General features: G+C 41.7%; 1 protein-coding gene and 1 long non-coding RNA gene across 6 annotated transcripts in view; one reads left to right on the forward strand and one right to left on the reverse strand.

Moving 5' to 3' along the window:
- LOC106014371 (uncharacterized) overlaps positions 1–27,498 on the forward strand; it is a 109,147-nt gene that overhangs the window by 21,148 nt on the left and 60,501 nt on the right. For all 3 annotated transcript variants that reach the window (XR_001185632.5, XR_005260631.2, XR_005260632.2), the window contains exon 2: positions 24,018–26,337. This is a non-coding gene — a long non-coding RNA (uncharacterized lncRNA). The remainder of the gene's footprint in view (positions 1–24,017; positions 26,338–27,498) is intronic.
- On the reverse strand, positions 42–25,570 carry TTC34 (tetratricopeptide repeat domain 34). Of its 3 annotated transcripts, none has more exons than XM_013091671.5 (12): positions 24,039–25,570; positions 23,153–23,378; positions 22,183–22,375; positions 18,768–18,934; positions 18,260–18,530; positions 17,784–17,998; positions 12,738–13,967; positions 10,236–10,819; positions 9,095–9,252; positions 6,500–6,710; positions 5,478–5,533; positions 42–214 (listed from the first exon to the last, which is right to left on the reverse strand). In XM_013091671.5, exons 1-7 carry the CDS (start codon positions 25,568–25,570, stop codon positions 13,446–13,448), a joined length of 3,126 nt encoding a protein of 1,041 aa, XP_012947125.2. In that variant the 3' UTR covers positions 42–214; positions 5,478–5,533; positions 6,500–6,710; positions 9,095–9,252; positions 10,236–10,819; positions 12,738–13,445. The 3 variants fall into 3 exon arrangements, with proteins under 3 accessions (XP_012947125.2, XP_012947124.2, XP_071882969.1); XM_013091670.5 differs by having other exon boundaries at positions 9,085–9,252; XM_072026868.1 differs by lacking the exon at positions 10,236–10,819 and having other exon boundaries at positions 9,085–9,252.

Raw genomic sequence — 27,498 nt, forward strand, 5'->3', positions numbered from 1 at the left:
AGCTCAGACCTGTCTCCCTGGATGGGGTGGGAAACAATGAATGCCAGTTTCTTCTGCCAGGGGTCTGAGCCTCCTCTTCTAGTCAGTGCTCTGCCTTAAAACCTGTCTGAGAATGTGCCTTTCTTTCAGAGTCGAGTTATCTTACGCTTCTGTCAAGTGTGAAGGCAGCTATTCTCATCCTTCCATCTGAAGAGGAGTCTAAGAACACAAGGATCTGGGAGGAAAAAAAAATAAAAATGATGTACTTGCAGATCCTGGGTGGCCATATGTGAAAAGGAGCTACAGAAGGGAAGGTTGCTTAGAAGACCAGAGCTAGAAATTTAATTGTGACTTAAGAGATCTCTTATTTCTGTTTGAAGGGGGTTCCACATCCAGTAAAAGATTAGTTGCTTGTGTGTGTGAATCCTCCATCTCCTTACTGCGTAGTTACCACGAGGTGCAGCTGGCCTTCAGGAAGGTCTGGGTAGTTCAGGTCCATAACACTGCAGTAGACAAGCAGCTCACAGATTCAACGTAGTTATTTTTGTAACGCGGCAGTACTACACCAAAGGGCATTATTTTGCCCGTTTGACAGATGGAGAATCAAGATGCCAAGAATAAGATCTCTGCCTACTGCTTTCTATGCACGCCTATCATAAGCACGGCGATTAGCGTGGTGTCTGAGGCTGGGAATGCTGTGGGGGATACAGACTGCCTACTATTTGGGTGCAGGAACTAGCTCCCCATATAATCAAGGGACAGAGGAATTGTGAAGACCCAAGAAACAGCTCTAACGAATGATATGATCAAGGCCAAAAGTTGAGGTTCTGCATGAGCCCCAAGGACACATATCTCCTAGATCCCCAGATAATTCAGGGATTCCATTGAAAAATATTGCCAGTCATAAACAAAATCCTGCAGTTCCTTTTTATTTTATGTTGGGACAAAGTGGGAACTATATCAAAAATCTTTTCCTGTATCTCTGCTGGCTTTGCTTCCTTACAGAGCAGAGGAAAAGGTATCCTGTTTCCAGTAGGAAATAGAAGGAACTTTGGGTGTAGCAGATGGCACTGGCTTTCTTTTCCTAGAGCTTATTGTAGGCCAATCTGAACTTTGGATTGGGAAGTCAACAGTGACAAATATTTTTTATTTCTCTTGTGTAGCTTAGCTCTGAAATAAACTTCTTAGTATTTGTAAGGAAAATGCTTATATTATCAGTCTTCCAGCACGTACCAGGCTGGATGGGGCCCTGAGCAACCTGATCTAGTGGGTGGCATCCCTGGTTTAGGTAGTGCTGAGCCTTCTAATTTTTTGTTTAGAGAATGTGGAAAAAGGGAGGAAATTGATCAGTACGTTTAGAATAAGACCTGAGAGAATGTGATAAATTATTTTTTTAAATGTTCTTCTATAGCAAGTTTGCACCTGGGTAAGCAATAGCAGTACACTACCCCAAGCAGATATCCAGAAGTTCACAGTTGTTGCAGAGATGTAAAGGAGCTACCTGACTACTGGCTCCATTTTCCTATTGGGAAAAGTTGTTTTTACCTTCTTATGATTCAAATTTGCACTGATTTGGCAAACACAGCCTGTACTTTAAGTGTCTTAGGTATACACACATTGTATTGGCCAGGCAAGTATAACCAAGTCAGTTGGAAGCCCTAAGACTGCTTGGCAGGGAGTGAGAGCCAGGAGAGGCTGTGGATACAGCCGAAAGGCTCAGAGGCTTAGGAGCAATCATTGCAATGAACGAGCACCCCACCACTGCATGCTTTCAGCTAATTGAATTATACAGCAAGCCAATAAAAATCACGTGCTGAACCTAAAAGTGAAATTGATTGTTGTTGTTAAGAAATCAGTGAAATAATCCCCTGAGCACTTTTGCAGATGGAATACACCGGGAAAATCTGATATTGACGGTCCTGGGGAGAATCCTTTTGTATCTTTAAACTCAGGGGGAAATATTTCTCTCTTTCTTCTACTTGACGCATCTATGGGCAAATTCCCCCCTTAGGAGAGGCAAGCAGAGAGCTACTCCTAAAGGCAGACAAGGGAGCTGTGAGTATGTGTGAGCGCAGGATTATGCCCTTAAAATAGACATGCGGAAGGTGGGGAGATGAATAATTTTTAAAGGTCCTTGGGTGGGAAAGTATCTTGTCATTGTTTGCATTATTGATTAGGACATGATACACTTCTGGTTGGTGATTAAGCTTTCAAGGGCAGACATGAGCTATAAAACATTTGTCTGTAGCTACAGAGCCAGCAATACTAGACAGTAGGAGGGGTTTTGATTTACTGCTGATGTGTCTTGTTTTTATTAGATGTTTCTGTTCGTGATGGGAAAGCTGGAGACAAGCATTTAGGTTCCTGTGCTGTAAGAAAGTCCTTCTCTTCTGCATGAGAAGTACCATCAATTCTAAAGGGTGAACATCAATCTGGGGATTTCTTTTTCCAGAAATTGAGAAACAGTAGGGTTTGCAATTGTTGGGATACATGCTGTCTTTTCCCCAAAGCAATTTAGATTCAAAACACATGAAGTAATAAGGCATTTGCTGTTTACATTGGGATACTTTGAAAGGATTTTTCCCTTTTTGCTTGCTTTGTAACTTTTTTTTTTTTTTTTTTTTTTTTTTAATATTTTTCAATTGGACCCTGAAGGGCTGGGGCCTAAGCAGACAATCTGGACGACTGCCTCCTTTTAGGGTGTTTTTTACTGTGAATGTTAAGACCCCACATAAGACTGTTTATTTAAGAGGTACTTCCTCAGGCATAAGACATCCCAAACAATACAGAACTGTTCCAAGACTAGTAGAGAGGGAGGAACCTAGTCTGGAGGTTTTATTAAAGGTTGTTTTTTTCCTTAGAAAAGTTTCTCAAGTCTGTGAGGAATTTATAGTCAGAGAGCTCAAGCCCAGACAGCACAGACTAGCTCTTACCTCACTTGCTTGGAAGACTGTATGTGATTCAGGGCTATGAGTATTTTTGTTTTCATATTTTCCTTGGGGAATCTGTAATAACCATGGCTATACCTGAGACACCATGCTGGGAGTAAGATAGCGTTCAAGGACACTACAACCACCTTCCCCAGAGGTTTGGTTGCTATGTCTTACTTGCCCACCATGTGAAATTGACCTTCAACTCTCAACTCAGAAATAATTTTTTCTACAGATAAAAATTGTGTGGGGTTGTGCACTTTTTTTCTCTGTGCATACGTTCACTTTACCATCAGTAATGTGTATGTCAGAACTCCTGTGGTAGCACTGTATGAGAATACATCACCTAACTCATTTCCTCCCATCCCGGAGTTTTGCAGTCATTCCTCAATGCCCTGGCTATGACCTTCTCCCGACACTTACTCAGGTTATACTACAACATTTGTTGTGTTTAGTATTGATGTAACTGAATGGGCTGAGTCATCTGAATAGATGTTGCTGCTCTCCATATACTCTAAGAATCAGGGATGGCATGAATAATACAGCAGCTGGTGCTTGGGGGTTCTCCCGCTGGCACTAAATAGCTACACTAAGTGTATAAGCACTGCAACCTCCTGAAGTGATCAAACCCAAGCAGGACGTGGTGCTGACATCATCCTTAGTATGATGTGGCTTAAGTATCGTTCCCATGGAAACAAGGTACCCAACTCTATCACATTTTGTATCTCTCTATAAACCGATGCACACTAAGATGTCAGAGAAAATCCCATACCTCTTGATGCCAGGCTTCTGGGCTTTGCCCTGAATGCACGCAAAAGGTCACATATAAATCTTTGTCTCGTAGGCAGCCATCCAAAGCCTTTATGGTGAAGTGGGCATGCAACCCCTCTTGTGCCATCACTCCTGTACAAGGTGGTTAATGCAGAAGCTTTTGGGAAGCTACAAGGGGCTGGCCTTGGCAGCTACCTGCAATGTAATTCACATCCGTGGCTAACATTTTCAATACTTAGAGATGCCAAAGCAGCCCTGGCCAAGCCTCCTGTGGGAATGTGGAAACACTGAGAAACTTTTGGCGTTATGGTGCAATCTGTAGTTATTCTATGCAGTCGCTCAGCACCAAGCAATTGCTAACTTCTGGAGTTCCTTAAAGGCTTCCCTTCGGCATGAGCTGCTTGTAGCTAGCAGCAGTGGAAAAGCTATTCCTTCAAGTTGCATAAAACAGACAAGTGATCCAACTTTTTTACACATCTGATCTCCTGAAGCAGCCAAATGCTCTGTTCTGAGTATTGCTGGAACATTAAAGCATGCAGAGCTACCAGGGTGTGCAGTCACAGGACAAGGGGGAATGGTTTTAAACTAAAATAAGGTAGATTTAGATTAGATATAGGGAAGAAGCTCTTTACTATGAGGGTGATGAGGCACTGGCACAGGCTGCCCAGAGAAGCTGTGGATGCCCCATCCCTGGAGGTGTTTCTATCCCCATATCAGGTAAAAGTCCAGTACCATATCTGAAATCAGTTGCATGTGAAATATTTTTCATTTCTTTTTCAGTTACCAATTCCACTGTATCTGTTGGAGAGAAAGTAGGGGTATGGAGAGTACTGTAAAACTCTTCCAAGAAACTGCATTAAAACTCTTGTTACTTTTCTGTTTGTCTTTAGGACAGTAAAGAACCAGAACTCTGTAATGATAGCTCATTTCTGTTGTGACTTGGGTTTTAATGTTCAGGTTACACAGGTACTAAGATGTATATGTTTTTCTCTGTATGTGAATTAATGTAAATAAGAAAGCTCCCATGCCCCAAGGTGTATACAACAAATAGATTTACTATCCACATCACTATTTTGCTTAGTAACCGAAGCAGTATGCAGTAGCACAATACTGCAGAGTGTTAGCAAATACCTTCCTTCACCTCACAGTCTCAGTCTATGCTGTTGCATTCTGAAGAGTGAAAGGAGTATTTAAGAAACTGGCAGAAATTAGTCTAGTATATACACTTTCCTTAAATACAACAGACGGTCTGAAGCTATAGGGTGATATTAAGAAACGAACAAAAAAAAAAACACAACAGCCTAATCCTCCATAAATAAGCACAAATAATGACTCTAGAATGATGGCTACCCTGTGATTTATTGTAGCAGGGATGCAGACTACAGAAGATAACTCATTGTGCTTAAAATGATGGGTTTGTCTTTGAGAGCCAGCCTAACCCTGTTATCTGTCAACTAACAGGAAAAAAAACAAACAACAAAAAACAAAAAAACAAAAACACAAAACAACAGAAAAAACAGTGCTCAAATATCTTCTCATAGCTGGTTGGCTACCAGATGTGTGTAGAGTAAATAACCCCCAGTGGATGCACATCTGAAACAGATTAGAATCAGTAAAACCTCCAAGTTTAGATTGCGTTTCAAAACTCTTCCCTTGTGAGACAATGATATTTTGAACATCATAAAAAAAAAACAGACATCAGTGGTATTAGGTATAAAAGACAATGGCTTCTGCAATTAATTTCTAATTGCATGCACTCTGCAGAGAGAAACAGGTAAAAATAAGAACTTGTCTTACCTCTGCCTGGTGGAGACTGTTTTTCAGCTGTAGAAGGCAGATAGTTTGTGTAGCTTCTGCAATATAATTAGAATATTTACATTTTTTGGCAATCAGAATCAAACACTTACTCTTGTGATTAGCACTAATCTCTTTAACAAGGCTTTTCCCAAGAAATGGTCTTGCAAAGTACTGTGACTACATCTCTCTCTCTTCCTTCGTACGTTCACTCACACAGAGGTGGATTAGAATGCCCAATGAATTAAATGCTCTGCTTGGAGACTTATCAGAGAGAATTAACCCTTTCCACCATATTTGAAATCACTTGATTTTATATCTAGACTGGAGAAAACAGACCGTGCAGCAGGCACTACCAGTACTGTCCTTAATGGGACAAGATGATTTACTAGCTTGTTAGCATTTAGAAAAGTCTCTCCTATTACAGTAAATCTTAGGACAGTTCTCAGTTTAACTTGACATGCTTTAATTCTTTCCCGAGAGGTTTGAAAGTATCTATGGCAGGAAGACTTGTTCTGGAAGGCAATGCCTGATTTTCCATACATTTAATTTCCATGTAGTGCTTAATATTGCAATTAGAATGTTAGAATGTTGTGTCATTAAAAATAGATGTGCATGACTTAAAAGGCATGTCTTTGCTTTATTTTGGTACATGGAAAGACAGACTGCAAACAAAATGAATTTAAGTTATTTTACTTGAAATGATTTCCAGCTACAAGACACACAAAATTTCAGCAGTAATATCCATTAACCATGTATTGTTTGTATCTTTCAAATTAAGTATGATAGTTCTGTTCTCAAAGGGAAGATATTCAGACCAACTGAAAAATGTAGAGTATACAATCAGTCATATGAATTCATATACCACATATGTATCATCTAATTAAACACAGAAAACCAACTTTTCAATAAATTCTTACACTTATTTTTAGCAATACTATCCATAGTGTGAAGTTCTGGATTATCAAAATGCTTATACATGTGCCTAACTTTTAGCAAACATCCCATTTTCACCTACACCTCACCTTCCTGCATGCCCACCAATGGTTAGGTTGCTTGTGGAAACTGGAAGACTTGCATCATTCAGGCTGAAGATGTTCTGAGCTTGTGTTCTGAATGAACAACCGGTGTTTATGTTCTGTAGTATCAAGAGCTGCAGCACAGACGAAGGTAGAGAGATCTGGTCATTTCTTTCACAGAGTAACTGCTGGAGGTGCCATACATCAGGAATGGACCCTGGCAGAGAAGCAGAGAGGTACCTGAGTGCCCAGTAGGAAAGGATTTGGATTCTAGATGCACTTCTGTGGTTAGTTTCCCATTTGGTACTACTGGGTTGGTGTATAGCTCGCTCTCAGAAACAAACTTAGGCAGTGCCATGCGTGTAAGAAGGAACCAAAATGTTCTTATTGTTTCCCTTGCCATTGTCTACAACATAAACACAACATCTGTCCCAGCAGGCTGCATACAGTGGGATGCTCAGGGACACATTCTTGTTTCCACTGAGGGCTGAAGCTCTGAATTTACTGTTGCCAAAGAGCTGTGCAAATAAATAAACAAGGGAGTGTGCAGTATCAGAGGCAGAACATAGGGGTGACCTCTACTAGCATCACTGATTGGGGAATGGGTTTGATGAGAATCTGTAGCTCGTTTGCAATAGCATGTCATCTTCAAAGTATTTTGTACCCAGAGCTGAGAGATGAGGACAAACATCTGAAATAGAAGATTATCCCCATTTTACAGATGAAACAAAGTCACACAGAGAATCAAAGTCAAGATTAGATTAATAGATGTTGATGCCAGAGGAACCATTATGTCTTGTCTGGCATCTGGCAAAATAGAGCAGAGAATTTCACACAAATTACTCCATTAAATCTCTGAGCCTAGAAAAAGACCTCCAGAGCTGTCATACAGACACCATGCCATCTTTGGGTGAGCTGCCTGCAGGGCACTGATGGAAGCGTACATCCTATTTTTAGTATGAGTTTATTTCACTTATATCTGCCTCATCTAGTGTTGTTTATTTACAAACAAATATTTTTAAAAAAAGTCTAAATATCTTCTTTGCCTTTTTGCTATCTAGTACTAATTATCAACATGTTACCTTCTTCAGGGTAATATATTTCACGTATTTGCTGAATACATTCCTATGACAGTTCAAAAAGTCTAGGAAAAAAAAATTTCAAAAATAAATTTTTAATAGAATATTATGGAAGGAAGAGGACAAGTATAGGGGAAGTTCTTGGGAGGAACCAAAGTCAGCAACAAACAAAAATGTTCTGTAAATAGGAACAGACTTAAGCATGTGCTTGAAAGGTGGGTTGAATCGGGTCTTGGATACCAGATCTGCTGCCAGTTACTGTCAATTAGAAGCTTCACTGTTGAGAAGTGATTTGGGTCTTTCAAAATAACACAGTCTATTCTAAACTGTCAGTTCTGTGGCATTTCCCCCTACATCTCTACTTGATGTGTGATTATATTGCAGTTCATCAGTCAGGTTTATTAGGAGGCTTAATTGGATGGCATTAGCTGGCATTTTAGCTATCCAAAGCAGTCGAGAATGCAATCAATTAAAACATCCAAACACATTAATGATGTGGATAAAGGGCAATTTATGTAGATGGATAATTACCTGTTTTCTTCAGTAAGTAGACTTTATTGCCCAAGAATGGACAAATGATGCATGAGAAAAAAAGAAACAGCATTGCAAACATAATGTTGGCAAGGTTGCAAAAAAATAGAAAGCAAATGGTGAAGTATAAGTGTTTCTGTTGTTAAAACTCTGTATTAAAAGAACTAACCCTACATTGTTACCAGTACTCAAAGATGTTCCTAATATTGTAAGATTTTAATGTGATTTTTAGAGAATGTAGTGAGTATATTGCCAGTGTTTGAATCTTATATGACATCTGAGGTTTCTAAGCAATCAAGATGCTCCATAAAATGGTCATTCTAAGTAGGAAAATAATAATCAGTCTGTTTTTCATTTCATCCACTACTGATCTGGATCTAAAACTGTGTCTCTCCTGTGACTTCAGATCCCTATGCATCATGCTACGTGACACCCGTGAAGTATATCCACCAGGTCGCATTAGGCATACACAACACTGACCTGGAGACAAAAGTACAACCGAGGGGCATAAAAAAAAATGCAGAACTGGAATGGAACGGCGTCTTCCTTCTCCTCCTGTGTTTCCTGCTCCCTCCTATACTCCCCCTCTGGGTTTACTGCTAGATTTTCTCATTTACTGTGACGCAGTTCAGGAATGAGACGTAAACCTACCTGATACTGTTCTTAATTTCCTTTACAATCTGTGGGAAATCCTTATGCTAGTTTATTTTCTTTAACACTTGATTTTTTTTTTTGGAATCATGTAGGGAACGTACAAATACAAAATTGATCGGGTTGAATGGTGAGACACCTACACCCACAGCTAACCTGGGAAGTTAAACTTGGCCTTGCATTGCACACCGAACAAGTACTCGGTGCTCCTCAGGACCACAGAGTAGACCTGTCAAGGTCTGTGGTAGGTCTTGGCCATGCATCATATGCCCAAAGTAAAATTTCTGAAATAAACTGTAAATGAAAGTTATATAGCAATTTGTTCCCAACCTGTCCTCACCGCTTCTCAGTTGGTGAACACTACCAATGGTGATATCATCCTCCTCTTCTGCCCTCCAGGTACTTCAGTGACCAAACAAACCACTGGTTCTGTACTTGGGGTGTCAGAGGTGTACACATCTGTGAGGCAAGTGCAGGTCTGCAGTATTCTTTGGTGTCCTACAGAACAAATTAATATGGAAGAGTCATTTGTGGAAGCCATAGCATGTACAGGAGAGAAGAGAAAGAGCATCCTAAACCCCACAGCTCTGGAGTGCTGCGCCTTCAAAGTAATCCTTAAGGTGTCATTGAGTGATGGCTGACTGAAGCAATGGGTCCTGACATGGACTAGTTTAGCTGAAATATGATTGAAATAGCCAAGACTCCAAAGGCAGGCTACAATGCCAGTGATAATTTCATGTAACACATTAAATTAATGATGGCAGTGACTCCTCAGAGCCCTGGCAAATTAGAAATTGCTTGATGCAGAAGCAGTACAATGATAACACAGTTAATCTTCTGCAGAGAAATGATAGTAAAAGAAATGGCTTTTAGATTAGCTGTCATTAAAGTGAAACATCTGCCTCTGCAAGTCAAGTGGAATGTCCTCACTTATAAACACAGAAACTCATTAAAAGTTACTGGGCCTGTGTGGCTGTAAGCCAGAGCCACATTTCCACCATGATGTAAATCTGGGAAGCTCCATGGATTAAACTGAAAGTCAGGAAGATGACTTCCCAGGCAATGTGTCAGCTTCAAAAATGCATTTGATCAGTTGCTGATGTTTTTGATTCCCTTACTACCTAGGAGCACTTAAGTAACTGAAATTGAAAAAGCAATGGGGGTGATATGAGTTTAAAGGAAAAAATGATCTTTTGAAATCAGAAAAGTTCAGTTTAGCTCTGTCTGAGCTCTGAGAAAAGCTTCCAGTTGACTATTTAATCCCAACCAATCATTTCTAAACCGTTCCTTGCCTGCTTGACTGCGGCATACGAAGTCAGGAAACTTTGCTCATATAACCGTGTGTGTGCAACAAATATTCTCACATCTGGTATCCCTTTTATGTGTTTGTAAGAAATCTTGAATATTTTATAAAGCCAACGCTGGCAAGCGATCATTTGTATAGAAACAATCAAGCTTTCAAAGCCTCCCTTGTTCAATACCTGGTGACAAGGTGCAGCAGGGTAGTCTTCTTTCAGCTTCTCTGCCTCCCCATGTAGATGGACTGCAATTATTACAGCCTAGCTGATGCATTGCTGAGGTTGAAGAAAACTTCAAAGAAATGAAATTCAGAGGGAGCAAAGGGATATTTGGTAGTATCTGCATACAGCTCAGAGTTGCATGAACTACAGGTGTTAAAGCTTTCCTTGGGATGAATGTAGGTTTCACATAAATTGGTATCCAGTTCCACTGTTGACACCGGTTGATCAGGCCTGATTACTGATTACTCTGAACACTGATTACTCTAGTGTTGGCTCATAACTATGCTCGAATTCTTTGTAGTTATCCAACGTTTACACCAGCATGCTGTAAGAATTTCCTGAAGTGTGTTGCACAAGAGACTTTCAAGGAACAGGTATTACAATAGTTCCTTCTGAAAACAATTTCAGCCGTCAGCTGCAGGCACAGAATGAGTAACGCCTCTCAAAGCAGTTGGAAACAGCTCCATAATCTTCCAAATTGCAGCATACCCTTAAAAAACATGTAGAAGTGCTTACTGCAGTTTCTTCTACCCAGATTCTTCAGTCTGGAAGTGGAAAAAATATCCTGTTAGAAAATGGCACGTATATAATGAGATGGTTGGCGATTCCACCGAACAGTCCCAGGCCCTGAGAAGGGGCATGGCATCAGATAAGAATGAGACTTATTGGCCTGGACTGGAAGGGAGATGTTTGTTGAGAAGTACTGATGGATTTCTGGTGCATAACTATTGCTGGCGGGGGAGACTGGGCTGAAAGGAAAACAGCCAAAGCCAGCTCCCTAGTGGGAGCAGTGCCCTCTCCGATGGCTGCTGTGATAGCTTGTTTAACATTGCAGCAGTCTGGCTAGAGCCAGACTCAAAAGCAGTGATGCTATTAAGGCATCTCAAATGGTCCTCACGGCCTCCCTAGCACTGCCTGAAGGATCACAATTAGCCTCAGAGTTATATCCACAGCCAGTAATGATGACTGTCTCTTAGAAAATGCCGAGTACTCTGCAAGGACTTCAGTGTTTTGTTTTTTTTGTTTTTTTTTTTTTTTGCAAGATACTGTCTTGTGGCAAAGCACAGCAACAGAGTGGTGGAGGTATGTGAACATGAAGGCACGGGCATGCTTTTGGCTCTTAGGTGCATGGGCTGGGCAGTAGCTGAAATAAATGGGTCACATTTAATCCTGCCTGCTCCTCAGGAGTCCGGGAAATGAGTGGCAGAATGGGTTGTGCTGAGTGTGAAATTGTGCTAGGCATGCATAATGCTGCGATGCTGCTAATCAAACCCCTCTCACTGTGACTAATCAGAAAGATCTATTTGATATTCCAAGAAATTAGTTGGAAGAGCAAGCCCATAACGGAGAAATAAAGAACAAATCAGAAGCCTAGGCACAAACTGAGATAAGGGCTTTGATCGCGGTGGTTTAATGTGCACAGAAAGGGGACAGAGAAGATAAAAGAAACAAATAAAAATGCTGATGAGAACAGTTTGGATCCACTGAGAGAAGCAGCCATTAATCTAGACCATGACTAACAGATAAGAAGTTATATGCCTTCCTGGTGCTTGAAAAAATAGCAGTCTTAGGCACCTGAAAGCATTTTTTTCCTCAGTATAGCTCTACAGCAGTCTTATAGGGGTGAATTTGGAAAACTAAGCTAACCCACTTTTACATAACATAAAGACCTGGGTCTTTATGAAAATTTCAGTTCATTATGAATGACATACTAAAATTCAGAAAGTTGGTTCTGCTTCTCTCAGCAGAGAGGCTATTAATCCGTAGGCTACTGTTTTCTTCTTTTTGATTTCAACCCTGACTCTTTCTTCAGTCCTTGTGTTGATATTCCTAGCTGTCAGCATGGATAACTCAGAAGAGAACCAGATTCTTGGTCTCTCTGTAATGAAATTACTTTACTCGAGTGCAACTGAGTGTCTGTGTGTCTAGACCTCATGCTCTCAGCGTTGTCTATACAACATCTGCAATGCTAACTGTGGCAAAGGAGAGACTGAACAGGGTGAGCACATTATTTGGACGGTGTAAAAGCCACTGAAGGATCAAATTGCTCAAGAGAAAAAGATCAGCCAACTGGTATTGAATCAAACTCACCAGTAAAAGAGGAAATGGTAGGAGAACAGCAAACATGAAGCTTTAAAGAGGCTTATTATTCCAGTCAAACACCCAAAACAAAAATAAAGCTAAAGAATTTCAAAGCCTCAAACAACTATGTATCAAAAAAAAAAATCAGTATGAAACGGAGAAATTCCTTTCTTAATTGCTATTTAAAAAAAAAATCAGCAGCTCTTTCCTTCAGCTTGCATGTGTAGCTGGAAGTTGTTTAAGGACATAATTTCACACTTGGAAAGAAACTTCCCTATAGCATCTTGATGCCAATTAGGAACAAGAAGTACTCATCAATGTCAGTAGGCTTAGAAGCAGAGTAACTTTTCTTGAATTTGAAAGAAAGAAGCCCACACTCACCTGTCTGTAGTATAGCTGTCTCTGTCCCCTGGAAAGCAAGGTGTTAGTCAGTAGGTTGGATGTTTCATCTCTGCTGGATCTCATCTTTCATCTTACATTGCCTGGGACATTAGAACATTTTACTTTGCATTTATACTGCCCCACTTCCTTACGCTGGTGCTGATTATTGCAAACCCATTGGAATATGACAGCAGTTTCTTCCATTCAGGAGTGGGACTTTTAACTGGTGTAGCTTCACAACTTAAAAACATGTTACAAATGTTACTTTTGAGCAAACCTTTTGGCCTACAAAAAAAAGACTAGCTAGTTGAGCAGTATGTGTTAAAGCTAATCAGATAAGTAGCAAGGAAATATGTGGTTATTATTTCATAAACTGCAAGCTACTTGACTGCTTCCCTCCACTATGATTGGAATCCATGTGTTAGGGAATGAATCATTCAGCTTAGCCAGACAAACGCATTCTTCACAAGGCTTATGCACATCCACAGTAATTTTAAAGAAGACTGAATGTCATTTGCCTTTTTCTCATAGCTCCCTTGATCAGCTTTGTTACACTATCCGAAATTTTCTACTTCTAGCCTTGCTGTGCCATATTCAGTGCCATGTTCCATTCCATATTTATCATGAGCTCCTCGTCCTTCCCTTATTCTTGCAGCCTTACAAACAAATGAGAAAAAACAGTCACTGGAAAATTCCCAAGCGGATAAATTAGTGTATGCTACAGCCTGATGCCTCTCGCTTGAGTCTTGTTTTCAGTTTCTTAAGTTCAGGATTATTTTTATCAATTTTAAGGCCATAATCGGTGATTTTCCAGGCCTCTTCATAATGCTGCATTTCAAAATTGTATTGTGCAATCTTATGGAAAGTTCTGGCTAAAGTTCCACTGCCAGGACCATTCATGATGCTGCACAATGCTGTAGATTCATCCAACTGCAGTGCTTCAATATACTGCTTAACTGCTGCTTCTTCCTCTGACACTGACAACAGCAGGAGTCCTTTTGAACAGTGGTCCTGAACTCGTGTTCTCAGACTGTTAGAGCCATGGTTCTGGATTACTTTCTCCATATCTTTTAAAGCTTTGTCGTATTTTTTCAGGTGCATAAGGCAAGCAGCCCTCTGTCGGAGGTATCGTGGATTATCTCTGCTTGTCAAGATAGCCAGGGTAAAATAACCAAGAGCCTTCTCATAGCGATATTCTTTAATCAGCACATTTCCTTCTTGCACTGCTACCTGTTGACATAAAGTTAGTTAATATTTGTTATTAGAAGCCGGGGTGTATGTGTGTACATTTCTGCCACAGCTTGCTCTAACAGGTGACTACAGGGAAATTGTGTTTTCTGGTCAGTAAGGAGTTAGCCCCATGCACTGCTCCACAAATATCCACACCTGCTATTAATGAAATATGGTTTCTACTGAAAAGGTTCCCCAAGCTACAGGAAAACAAACAAACAAAACAAATAGCCAACTAGTGGCTTAGCTCATCAACAATCTCAAGTGCTCGTGAACTATCTGCTATTACCTGAAGGGAAAAACAACAACAAGAAAATAGAGAAGGCTGAGCGAGCCACATAATTTTTAGGCTTATAAAAGTCAATAAAGAAAACTCCATTAGAACTATTTGCCTCAAATGGATTTCTCATTATTTCCCTTTATTGGTAATAAACAAAGCTTTTAACATGCTGCAGCGGATTGAATATTTAAGTTATAAAAAAGACTGCCACCAGCAGCTTAGGTCTTACAGAGCGCTGAGCCAAACAAGCCGAGCCCAAGCACAGGATAAATGTTGTCATCAGTCCCATTCCAGGGGATATCACATTGCCTTTGGGTGCTGGTGGCTACCCAAACTTTAGTTAGCCCAGCCACTGTTCAGTAGCCGTGCTTGAGCACTCTCCAAAAGTCCATCTCAGGTCTTCTTCCAGTCTGCCCATTTGCCTTGTCTTTGTATGTTAATGGCTTAGATTAGCACTGCTTGATGTTTAATGCAACAAAGGAAAACAGGTTCCCGGTGAAATGGAACAGTATTGCAGGTCAGCCTGGGAAACTCATCTCAGACCTGTGACATGAAATAATTTAGCCACTCCTAACAATTTGGGAAGAACTCTACCCCAATTTGCCACAAAATGACAAATATGAATACATAAACGAGTTTCTATTAGAGAATCTCTCAGCTTCCACATGTAGAAATAGGTAGGACCTTTCCTCAAATAGTGTAAATCATTGGCTTTAATAATTCTGGCCATAAATTGGAAGGCAGCCTGTCCAAAACCATCACATCTCTGAATACAATTTAAAAAGTAGCAAATTTAGTTTGTCCTTTCAAGTGTTTTTACAGCAACTAGTCGGTGCAGGTGTTTTCTTAGTGGTGGGACTTTAACAGGGGCTCGAGGAGGAACTAACTGCATCTGCATGTTCTCTGACATGAGAACAGCTCTTTCCTAGAAATTCTGAAGTTCTAGATCACGTTGTTCATTGTGCAGTTCCTCAAAATGCCTTCTGCTGAGGGCTTAATTTAGACACAGGCTGTATCGTTTTTAAGGCTGTTTCTGTAGGAATCAGCTCTGGACAGCCTATGGCATGTCAACAGAGCCTGCAGCTCCAGGATCAGGGCAAGGAGCTGGCAATCAGTCACACATCTAACCTCTGACATAGGAAACAGAAGGGTTGAAGCTGCACTAGCAGCAAGCAAACTCCCTTCCTCTGACCTTTTGGAGTTTAATAAGTCTTTCAGATTCCTATTCCCATGCGGCTCTCCCAGTTGTTTACAGATTCCTTATCATGGGACCCCTTGGACTATAAATAATGCAAGAATTTTATTACTTTGTTTTCATGAAAAAAAAAAAAGTAGTACATCAAGGAGCTCTCCTTCCTCCACCCTTTCCTATGCAGCTCATGTTGGATTATTTTTACCTTTTCAGACCAGACTCCAGGATAATGACGATACATTTCTATAATACCCTTAATCTCCAAGCGTTGCTCTGCTAGAGACACGCTGTGGGACACTGGGTAAATCCCTAAACTCTTCTGTGTTTCAGTCTCCTTATTTGTGAAATGGAGGTAACAGAAAGAACACGCTCCCCCTGCAGTGTAGTTAGGAGCCATGGCACAGTAAGGACACTTGGTTTTTGATACAAATTCTCTCTAAGCTCTTTGCTTTCATGAGATCTTCCTTTCACACAAACTGGAATAACCTTGTGGGCAAAAGAAAGTCCTACCAGAAAGATCCTTTGTTATGTTGTATAGGTGAATTAGCCAATTCCTTCCCCACCCAAGCAAAGCACATATCTATCCCCTTCGTCACAAAATGGGTATCAAAAAAAAGCCACCACAACAACCATTACTGATTCTGGGCTAATCAGTAATAAAGACAATCATGCTCAGTAATCTCTGCAGATTAGAGAATATAGAAAGAGACCCCAGGTGCTTGAGTTCAAATGTTTACTTGGTTTGCACAAAAAGCCTGAGAATAAAGATTAAGAAAATTACTCTTATTTTATTTGCAATACAGGTATTCAGTTCCAATCTTTAAATCAGTCCAGCCACCTCCACGCCCCTAGTCTCTCGTGTGGTGGAGAAATCTTTCATGATAAATAAGCCACCAGTAAGGGGTTAAATGCCAGACCATCCTGCAGCTGATAAAAAAAAAAAAAAAAGTGCCTCCCCTCTTTTAAAGGTTTCACTAATCTGTACCACCAGTGAGTTCCTAACACATCAATTCAGTTTAAACTGTACACATTTTTTTATCTTGTTGTCAGCATAACAATCCCTCTGCATTTTCTCAGAAAGCAGCATGGACGGACTTAGCTGTGAGACTTCCACACAGGAAGAGTGATGTAGCAGCAAGGGAAATTCAGCTGTAAAACTTATCTTCATTTGTAGACGCCTCCTCAGGGCCTTCACAGACACATTCTTGAATGTACCTTTATCAACTTTATATAGTGAAAGATTGCAAATTGGCTCTGAGATCTCCAAACTCTTCCCCAGAAGACTGAACTTTCTACATTATTCTGAAGAAAGGGGCTCTTTTCTCTGTAATGGTGTCTATCTAGGGACTGGTAAATTAATACTTGTTTACTTATATCCTCCTGCTGTTTTGCTAAAATACATATAAAGTACTCTTCTCTAGATGCATTTAGTATATCAGCATGTTGTTTGTTTTATAACCTGGGAGAAAGCATAACAATATAGCTTCTCACCAGGGTACACGGAATCTACAAATTGAATAAAAGGAAGCAAACTGATTCTCAGAACACAGAGCTTCTGGGTAATCAGAATTGCAGATGCCTGAGTGAATGTTAAAACTGCTCACCATCAATCTGACCTTGTCCTTCCTTATTGTTGGAGATGCTTTCTCAGAGCTGGATGCAATTTGGGGGCAAAATATGGAGAAAAAAAAAAGGGAAAATAAATACTCCATTGGACTAGAGCAACATGCTACTTTTGTGTCAAACAGTTGTAGCTAAGAAAACCAATACCAAACCTCCCCAACCTCGAAGGCATTTTATAAAAATGTGAATATATTTACAATTCTGAAGTTACACAAGTAAAAAGGATTGAAGTGTTTTATGTGATTGAATCAGAACCTTCAGTTTCATCTCAGCAGGAAAATGAACAAAACATGAATTCCCTTTCCCCATTAGTCAGCTACGTGCACCATGTAACTCATACAGAGTACAATATTATCAACAATCCTGTTAAATCTCTAGCTCTCCCTCACAACCCCTGCATATTAGTGGTGGGATTAAACAGGCTGCGTGCTAGGGAGACCAGCAAGAAATTCCCCCAAGTGGTAAGAAGTGGTAATGATGAATTATTAGAGACTGAAGCAAGGTCACTGCAATGAAAGAAGCTGAATCCAAATTCTCAAATCTACTCTGACTGGCTGGAGAGAAGGATGGAGAAAGAAGCCAGTTTGTATGTCATTCTTCTGATAAATGGTCTTCCCACATAGTTCTGTACACTTCCTGTAAAAAATACTTCTGTACTTCTGTTACTTCCCATTTCTTTCCCTGCTGAATCTACTGATGAGGCAACAAAAAAGGGTTGTACCTGAGAGAGATGCTGCTGTTGCTTAGCATCTACGAAGTTCAGGAGAAACCTCAGCTCCCTTTCATCTTTCCTCGCTAGGATGCTGAATGAGTGAGCTGCCACTGGCATGTTCCTCTTCTTCAGCTGTAACACAGCCAGTCTTGCATTAGCAAACTCATCAGCACGAGAGTGGTCAAATGCTTCCTGAAGGTGAACCAGGGCCTCTTCATACCTTCCTGTTGGTTAACACCAGTACAAGGCATGTAACCCATTCCACAGGGAGAAAGAGACATCAATAAACTTACTAAAGCAGACTATCCACATTTCACATCGAAGGGTATTATAATTACTTTGTACCCTCTCCTGAAACTTTTGCAAGCTTCTCTCAAGAAGTGCTATAAAATAAATACATGCTCCCATTGCCACTGAACATTTTTTTTGTGAATTCACTAATCATTCACTTATTCTGATGAGCTATGTAAAGAATTAGTGCTTACCATTTGCAGTCAAAACGTCTGTATAGAAGATGTGATATTGTGCATCCTTGCAAATTTTGATTAGTGCTCCTGCAATCACAAGAAGGTCCCTGAGGGTCCTCCTTTCTTTTGAAAGGTCTTTAGTAGCAACAAGCTCAGCTAGCACAGTCCTGCCATGCTGAAGAAGCCACTGAGCGATCAGCTCCCGGGCTTCATGCTTTAAAGACAAGATTGCTGGGATCACTGCTCCTGCCTCTGCCTTCAGTGCCGAGATCAAATCTTGTACTGCCTCCTATGTAGAAACAAGACCAAAAATTAAATGGTGACAATAGCTATTTGTTGTTTTATTTATCTTTTTTAATTCTCTCAGTTGCCAGCTGTTCCACAGCCAAAGCAAGGGCATTCACTGAGCAAATTCTATAGGAAACTCTTGACTACAGTGAGTCCATGACATGGCCTGTGGTACCTTACACTGATATTGCTTAATACTGCCAGAAAATTCACCAGTAAATCAATACAGTGATAATACCTTCTGCTGCTTCAGAGCAAGGTAAACGAATCCTCGTCCACTCAGAGCTTGAACGTTCCCAGGGTCCTCCTTTAGGATGGCATTAAAATCAAAAATAGCAGTTTTCTTCTGACCAAGGCGCCCGTAACACTGAGCCCTGATGAGGAGGCAGTCTTCAGCAGAGCCACCTGGAAGAGACATGCAGCCGTGCTTACTTGAAAGGTCTCCAGTCTAATGGTCTAAAGTAAGGTGCAGTAAAATCCCACTGTGTGCAGACTACTAAGCCCCACCAAAGGGCTTCAAATAGGCTAAGTGAAAATGATGCAGTAGATATACATGTACAGGTTGTGGAGTGCTGACTGCAGGGCTGAAAAGTAAGCATTTTATTTAGACCTGTGGCAAGGGTGGAATAAGAGGTAGAATTCTGCCAAAGAATGGATTTTCACTGGTGAAGTCTTGGATGTGTTTTCAGGAGTGCCTTACAAAGACAAGGCTGCTCTGATGTTCTGAGTCTTGTGGTGTACGTTTCTCACTTACAGATAGATGGCTGACAGTAGAAACCAGTGCACCTTTATAGGCTAATAAGCGACAGGCAAGTCTGGAATAATAATAATAATAAATGTCTGGGCTGCCGTATGGGCAAAAATCCTAGTCAGGGCATATATGTTGCCACTAAGATAATTTTTCAAAAAATAAAAATTCTGCATGCTATAAACAGAAGAATCAGTTCTGGAAAACACTAAAAAGATGCATGCATATAATATTTATATACACAGGAATTAAAAAAAAAAAGTTCTAATAGGGTTTACAGAAAGTTGGGGCACTTTGCTGAGAGTAAATGTATGGCTGCAATCTGATTTATAACTGTAACTGTCCTACTGTGACAGAACTCTAACTTTCCAGACAGGAACAGGAACCACACTGTGCCAGGCACACTACAAACACAGGCCTTACTTCAAAGAGCCTTCAGTCTAATTAAACAAGCCAAAAGAACATTGCAATAAAAAAATGAGTGGAAAAGAGAATCAAAATCATAAAATCACACTGCTAAATTAGTTCAAAAGCTTCCTGGTTTCTAATAAAACAAATACACATGTCAATAAACTTTATCTCTTCTCAAACAGCCACAACTGCTTTTCTGATTGCCTCAAGGTCTCAGCAAGAGCGAGCCTCCTCAGAAACAGTGAAAGGAAGCAAACGGAGTGGCCTGCAATTATTAAACACTCAACATGCAGGCGATTTTTTTCTGCCTTCTCTGGAATACCTAGACTCACACAGCTGATAGTACAGAGAAATTATACATTTTCCAGGTGTAATGAAACAGCTTCTGTCAATTTTTGAGGAAGTCTGGAAAGTTTTGCCATTTGTTATTCTTGAGGACCTCTAAAAACAGTGCAGTAATGCTGCGATGGAATGCAGTAAAAGTAAGATGAGGCTATTTATTGTAAAAGGGCATGTCTTCACATCTCCACATCTATCCCACAATCACAACTGTCTCCACAGACAACATCAATGTGCCACAAAAGGAGGCAACCTACCAATAACACAGCCAATACATAAGGATCTGAACTGGATTAGGATCCAATTCATTAGAAGTAATCCTGGGAGATTTTGGTGTGTTGGAATAGGAGCAGCACAAATGAGAGAAGAGGGCTCTAAAAGGAAGGTACGTGAGGATGGAAGCACAAAGCCATTTGGCTGTTTTAATTAAGTAGAGTCAGAAGGTACACGCTGTTTTGGATAGAACAGGAATCCAGATGGGACTGTCTAATTTACTTCCACACTTCATTTGCACCGGAATTTGCATATAAGATTATTTTTCTCTGCTTTCAAATACGCGCTGCCCAAATAAAAAAACATAAAGCTATCCATGAAAAGTATGGTCCCTTCATCCACTGGATGCAGTGTGCATCCCTCCCCCATCCATATGCCCCTTCCTTTCAAGGCATTTTTGATGAGGATCTTAATTTGCCCAGGACTGCAATCAATAAACGTGGCATCTCAATACTGGATGATAAATTATCAGTGCCACTGTAAATATTTTTTTTATCAGGCAAATGGAGCATCTTGCACAGCTGCCTGCAGAGATGAGCCAGCAGACAGGCCCCTAGCAATTCTTTTACAGTAATGAGGCTTTTTCTCCCTCCTGATATGCTCCAAAACTTCTGTACTAAAGGTTATTATCGCTCTGGAGCTCTATCAATTGGCTCCCATAAAGACAATGTCTATTTCTTAACAAGCATCTGTTCTAGCAGGTGGGGGGTTGATAAGCTGGAATGCACAGGCTGTGAAATGGAACCATCTCAAAGCAATTAACAGTTTTCTTTTCCATTTTCATAAACCAATGTCTCTTCTTCTCAATGCTGCAGTCATAACATTTGCTCAGAGTGAAAGGCAGATTACCATAAAAATATGGTTTTGCTTGGAACATGCCAGAAGCATTTCCATATCAGCCTAATCTCTCTCCTTAGGAAAAGCTGGGATAATGATGCATGTAAGTGGGTGCATTCACTCATTTGCACTGGAACCACACATTCATTGGTGTGTTGGAACATGAAGGCAGGTTGTTTGCTGCAGTGACTTATCTACAGCATGCTCATTATGAGGAACAGGAGATACCACGTCAATTTCACTGGTAGGAGGATTTTCAGGGTACTAACTGTTGTGACACACCAAGGCTAAACAGGACCCTGCTACCTCAAAACTGCTGATCTAAAATGGGCTGAAGCTGAACCTGTTGCAGCAGCTTTTCCACACTGCTTATCAGCTAGCACTTCCCCTAACAGTTACACAAAATAAATGGGATAAGTGCTTCCTTTTTCTTCTGAATCTAGGATTTCCTTCATTTAGATGACTTTCTGAAGTAGCCCCTCATTCACAGTCTTTTAAGGACTAAGTGCTCACAGGGACCAAATTTCCCTTTCTTTTATCAGAAGTTTGGCTTTAACCTCTTTAAGAAACAATTATGTTTTAGAAGAAACTCTCATCTCTTTCTACATCAAGTTTGACTTTCTGGGAAAACCATGTTTTTAGATCAAAAATCTCTGGCTTTTCTTGCAATTACCAGCTTTCAGCCTTGCTTCAGTCACCTGTGTGCAGCTACTTGATGAAAATCACGGAAGGGAAAGCAGTTCTGCAGGATTTCCTTGAGATATTTCCCTGTGTTCTGAGCACATATATGTTGCGGTGATAAAACTGCATCCCTGCATCAAGTACCAAAAAATCCCTCTGTTACTTTGCTTTTCCTGTACCATCAAAGAACAGTATTACACTGCTAATCCTAAAAGGGTGTTTTATTTTAATTTTTACCTTCTTACATGTAAGTCTACTGTTTCAGTCTTCTCATCGGGGAAACGATGGATGGGAATTGTTTGCATACCCACTGATGTGATTTCCCATAGAAATACATCTCCTACCCATAGCTTCATAATCTTACCTGAAGCAATGATGGCAAAAGAAAGGTAGGCAATGGCCTCTTTGATGTCAGCATCCCTCTGTTTGTTCTTCAAGATAGTCAGTGCTCTGAAACGGCAGTGAGTTTCCATCAGCTTCCGATCTTCATCTTTGAAAATGTCCATGATTGGCAGGAGGCAGGAGGTATCGCCAATTTTGATCACTTTCTTTAGCAGCTTAACAATGGGAGAGAAAAAGATAGACTGGCATGAAAAGATAAATGAAATTAAGAGCTGCTAAAGCTAGAAATACTTCTGTCTAGGGATACAAGTATGCTCTTTCCCAATGCTTCTCCATGTTTTACTGGGGTGCTGGCTATGGTCTAGCCATACACCATGAATCTCTTCTATTATGTGGAATTATTATCTCTTTTATAATCTGGAAATCATTGTAGTGGATATAGTAATGCTGCTTTGGTTACTTTGGAATCAGCTGTTCAGACTGCCATAGAACTTATTTAGCTCTCTATTTTGGATGCTAGAAAGCAAGTTGATCAAAAATGTTTTGTTGAAAAAATTTTGGTGACATATATTCCATCCAGAAGTTGTAGCAGAAGCTGCAGATAAGAATCTAATTTCCAGGGCCTACCTGCTGACTCTAATAAAGTCATGAAATTTATGAATAGCTTCCCAAAGGCAGCATATTATACAAAACCTTTATTTTTCCCAGGAAATGGTGACAACAAAACCTGAGAACTTTTTTGGCTAGCAAAATTTATCTGGGATTTTAAAAAATGCAATAGTTCCCTCTGATGGCAGAAGCTGGTAATTCAACTTTGTAATCCTTGGTAGGAGAATCAACACATTGGAATTTCACCCACAGCTTCAAGCACAAGAAAGAAAACTGCAGACTTCGAGCTGCTGGTTTTTTGTTTGTTTGTTTTTGTTTATCCCCATTCACCATACCATCACTGATCAGTCTCTCATTCTCCCTGCTAGCCAGGTGCTCCTTACCTGGTTGCCATCATACAAGAAACCCTTCTTCAATTGCAGAAGTGCGAGTCTAGCCAGGATGGGAGACCTTTGTGGATTTCTGGAGAGTGACAGTAAAAGTAGTTTGTGAGCTTCTTCTACCCAGCCCATCTGGTACAGAGCATCAGCACAAAGGATCTGTGATGCTTCATCAGAAAGATCCAGTTCCACCAAGAGAGAAGCCAGCTGATAAACCCCAAGGGCATCCCTGAAAGGAAAAAAAAAAAAAAAAAAAAAAAGAAAGGAAAGGTTCACGTAAAATGCTAACAATAACAGAGATCTCTTGCCACTTAATTCTATAATTATTACCCCCCCGCTTTATAAAAATATGTTCTTAAGCAGCTGTGGGTCTAAAGAAAGGCTGAAAACATGTGATTCATACCTGTGGTTGCAGCTGATACTGCAATGGGAAAGGAAAACCTAACAGTGATACTGAAATCTATCTAGTGGCCCAGTATGTCCTTCAATTCGGAGCTGAGACTGAAAGGAGCCAGCTAGAACTAACAAATCTGTTTTATTTTAGGTGTAACAACTCCTTTAGAGGAGAAATCTCTGTCATATTCCATCTAGCGTTTTGCTCACTCCTAGCTCAGGCCAACTGTTGTATCATGAATTAACTTTCATATAAAGATTGAGCTGATTTGGCTACGTGGATCCTGTCACTTTACAACATACCAGCCAAAAGGTATTTTGCTGGAATAGCCTCACCTATGAAGTTTTATTTTAATTAGGAGCACTTTAAAAGGGTCTAAATCCTATTCTTGGTTATCTGACGCAAGAACCCTCCCTGCTACTCAGGCCACTCTGTTGGGAATCTGTTCAGCTGTGTTTGTTTTCCTGTCCCCAGGCTGAGCTGCCTCCAGGGTACCTCTTCTTCTGGAGCATCTTCTGACCCTCTTCTTGGAGGACCTTTAGCAGCAGTCCTCTTTGGTTCCACGGCACGTAGGACTTGATTGTGAAGATGGTTTCTTCCAGCTTTAACTGGCAAGCTGTGATATAATCCAGGGCTGTCAAGTAGTGGCTGCCACCAGAAATCCGGATAAGTCCACGCCCACATAAGGCTTTAATACAACTGCTGGGATGCGGGGAATCATGCTCGATGACTTTTTGAAAGTCCTGCAGAGCTTGCTGCTGTTTCTGAGTGTGGAGGTAGCAGAATCCTCGCAATGCTAGCAGAGTATTGTAATATGTTTTCTGCTCTGCTGCTAAGAGGTGGTCACAGATTTCCAGGGCAGTTCTGATGTGTCCGTGCAGGAGATGGCAGTCTGCCAGTCGAACACTGAGCTCACGTTTGGATCCTGGGGAGATGTGCAGGAGGAACTGGACTGTCTGGATCACGGAAGGGAGAAGTTCAGTACCATGATTGCTTCTGAGCTCAGGCCGAGCACGCACAGCCTCCCTGTATGCTGCAAACTTCACCTCCAGGACAGTTCTAGCCTGTTCTTCTATCTTCTCAGTATCAGGTGGTGAGAAAAGCTCTTCAAAGTGTTTCATTGCCTGGGCAGGGGTAGCTGCAAAGGCTTCTGCTAAATCCTGGATCATTTCCTGCATCCGTCCACCCAAGAAGAAATATGCAGCAGCCCGTTCCAAGAGTAGACCCAAAGCTTTCTCATCTCTGATATTATTACCTGCTGACAAACCCTTAAGGGCCTTGCTACAAACTGCCACGCACTCCTCAAATTTGCTTTTCTTAAACAGGTAATCTGCCTGCATCCTGCAAATGCAGATATCATCTGGTGCCACTGCAGACAGGAAGTCATAGCAGTTGCCCAGCCACTGGTCCAAGGATCTACAATCTGGGCTTTCTTTCTGACATGTTGAAAGAAAATTAGAGAAGGCCTGGATGATCTGTGGCAGGTGTTCTCTTTGCCTGGTACACACATAGGCCACTGCCTCAGTGCGATGCATCACAAATGCTTCAAGATAGTCCACAACTCCCTTCCTTATCTGTGCCCCTGACAGCACCCATGCCAACGCCCTCAGTAGCAGCAGTTCCATCGAGTGCTTCGGGTTAGCCTTGAGCAGAGTACTGCATTTACTCACCACCTCCTCTGAGCATCCTCGTCTGAGCAGGGTCTCCAATTTAAATAGTGAGGATACCACATTGTCAGGACTTATGGTGGAGAGAAAGGCGGCAGCTATTTCCACTTTGAGGGACACAGCGTCCAAGTTCTTGCTCTGGATCTTGGGAATCTGACTCTTGTCTTTGCACCACATCTCCAAGGTGGCTACCACTTTCTCCCAGAGCTCTTTGTCTAGGGAATTCACTTTCTGCACGGCCATGGGGGCACTGCAGCTGAAGGCAGCCAAATAGAAAGCAGTGGCTTCTGGCAACTCCTGCTGGGCTAGATGGCGGTCCCCTTCTTCGCACAGCAGCGTGGCAAGCCTCTGAGGTGACATTTTGAGCAGCTGTAGCTTCACCAAGGAGCATCACATCAGCATTTACACCTAGAGCCTGTGAAACAGAGAATAGGCAGCATGAGGGGCTGTTGAGCACAACTTCGTTTTGCTTGGGGCAGTGGAGCTTTCCAATTGACAGTAGGAAAGTAGGAAAAGAATTGGAAGTAGGAAGCTTTCCAATTGACAGATACAAGCAAGACAAAGTCCTGTGAAAAGCCAGTGTTTTGTCATTGAGACCTTTACTGGGGAGCAAAGCCAAGAGCAGAATCAGGCCACAGAAGCTAATTAACTGTCCACACCTGCACATTAACCGCTGTTAATCAGAAAGCACCACACAAAACCTGCCAGTATGCACAAGCCCCTTGGCTGCCCAGGCTGTGGGACCTACTGGGTTTTGTCTCCCTGGCCATGATGCCAGTTTGATAAAGTTTTAATCACCAATAGTTTGTTGGTCTTGGTGGTGGTCAGGGAGGGGGCAGCTTAACGCCCTGCTTTTGCCTTTGAGGGGCTGGAAAGGGAGAAGGGAACTAGCACTGAATTTGCCCCTTCCCCCTGTAAGCCAGGGGTGAGCGGGGAGGGTGAGGTTTAGGGCAGAGGACGGAGTGGCGGAGCCCCTTGCTCGCCCCAATGCACCCGCTGGGGTCTCGCCATCCCGCGGAGGAGCCCGGAGAGAACTACCTGAGGGCACAAACAACTACCTGAGGGCACAAATACCTGGCAGCGGGCGTCTGACGGAGCTGCTGGCCTCTCGCTTCCCCCGATGCGAGGTAAGGTAAAGCGGCCGGGGCCGGGCCGGGCGCGCTGTTGCCTGGAGACTGCAAACATGGCCGGGGCCGGGCCTGAGGGCCCCGGGAGCGGAGCCCGGCCGGGGCTGCCCGCCGGCGGTGCGGGGAGGGACGGGGGGGGGGGGGGGGGGTTCCGTCTTGGTTTCCACTCGTTGTCGCCTCCTGGGAGGTGCCATGGATCCTATGACTGTGTGACCCGCGAGGGGGTGGCCGGGGAAAGCAGCTGGTACCAGAGGAGAAGTGAACGGGGCCCGCTGACCCTCGGCGTGTCGGGGGCTGAGTTGCTCGCCCAAACTGTGCGGCTCCCTCCCTACCCTATCAAGGGTAAAACCCTTGATTTTTAGTAATCCAGGATGTTTTTAAGTGTGTTTCAACTTATGGCAAGCCTTTAAACCAGGTCCAGCTCTGAAGTTCAGCCTTTTTGTTATATCCTTGTTCTTTCTCATTCAAATGAGAATGAAAAAAACCCTGTGATTAATAGAGATTTTTTGACATTTTATTAAGAGTTTGCCTGTTACTTTGATTTGATTACTTTCACTTTAATTACCATAATTAGCCATCGAGATATAATTTAGCATTGCTGTCACATTAGGCCACAGGTGATATTGCCAAGAAAGACTTGAGGGCATAAAAAGAAACAGTTCTGAAATAGAAATCACATTAAAAGGAGCTGAGTTGATCAAACGCGTGTGCCTCTTTGCCCCTCCACTGAGGTTCAAGCACGGCTTGTGGGAATAGAAACAAGACCGGTGCCTTCAATGGATTGTGGCCCAGGCTGCAAAAATCATTACCCATAATTTGACTTTGCTGCATGACTGAGTGGTGTGCAAGTTGCTTCCAGCCACATTTTGCCTTGTAGATGTAACGAATATGGAGGATACTAGCATCCTCCATTCATCATTTCTAGCGTAAAGATTCCCAGTTTAGTTAAAGATACAGCGTGTTCACTGCACGGGTGTTGTGAGGGATGCTGCTGTGATCTTGATGTACAAGGCTGGCCAGAAAGGTGGCAGTAACTTGAAGCGATGGTTTTATTTGCTGAGGGTCAAATACCAGGTGTTACAAATACAGCCAATTTTATGTTACACATCAAACTTAATCTCAGGTTCCTAACTGCAGTCATTAAAGGAATAAGGGCAAGAG

The sequence above is a fragment of the Anas platyrhynchos genome, chromosome 22, assembly GCF_047663525.1.
Source record: "Anas platyrhynchos isolate ZD024472 breed Pekin duck chromosome 22, IASCAAS_PekinDuck_T2T, whole genome shotgun sequence".
Classification (NCBI taxonomy): domain Eukaryota; kingdom Metazoa; phylum Chordata; class Aves; order Anseriformes; family Anatidae; genus Anas; species Anas platyrhynchos.

Coding starts and splice junctions, on each gene's coding strand:
- TTC34 (XM_072026868.1), bottom strand. CDS start 25,570: ATGTCACCTCAGAGGCTTGCCACGCTGCTGTGCGAAGAAGGGGACCGC. Junction 22,376..23,152: donor TCTTGTATGATGGCAACCAG/GTAAGGAGCACC, acceptor CCCATTGTTAAG/CTGCTAAAGAAAGTGATCAA. Junction 18,531..18,767: donor TTGCTCTGAAGCAGCAGAAG/GTATTATCACTG, acceptor GTTTCTACATAG/GAGGCAGTACAAGATTTGAT.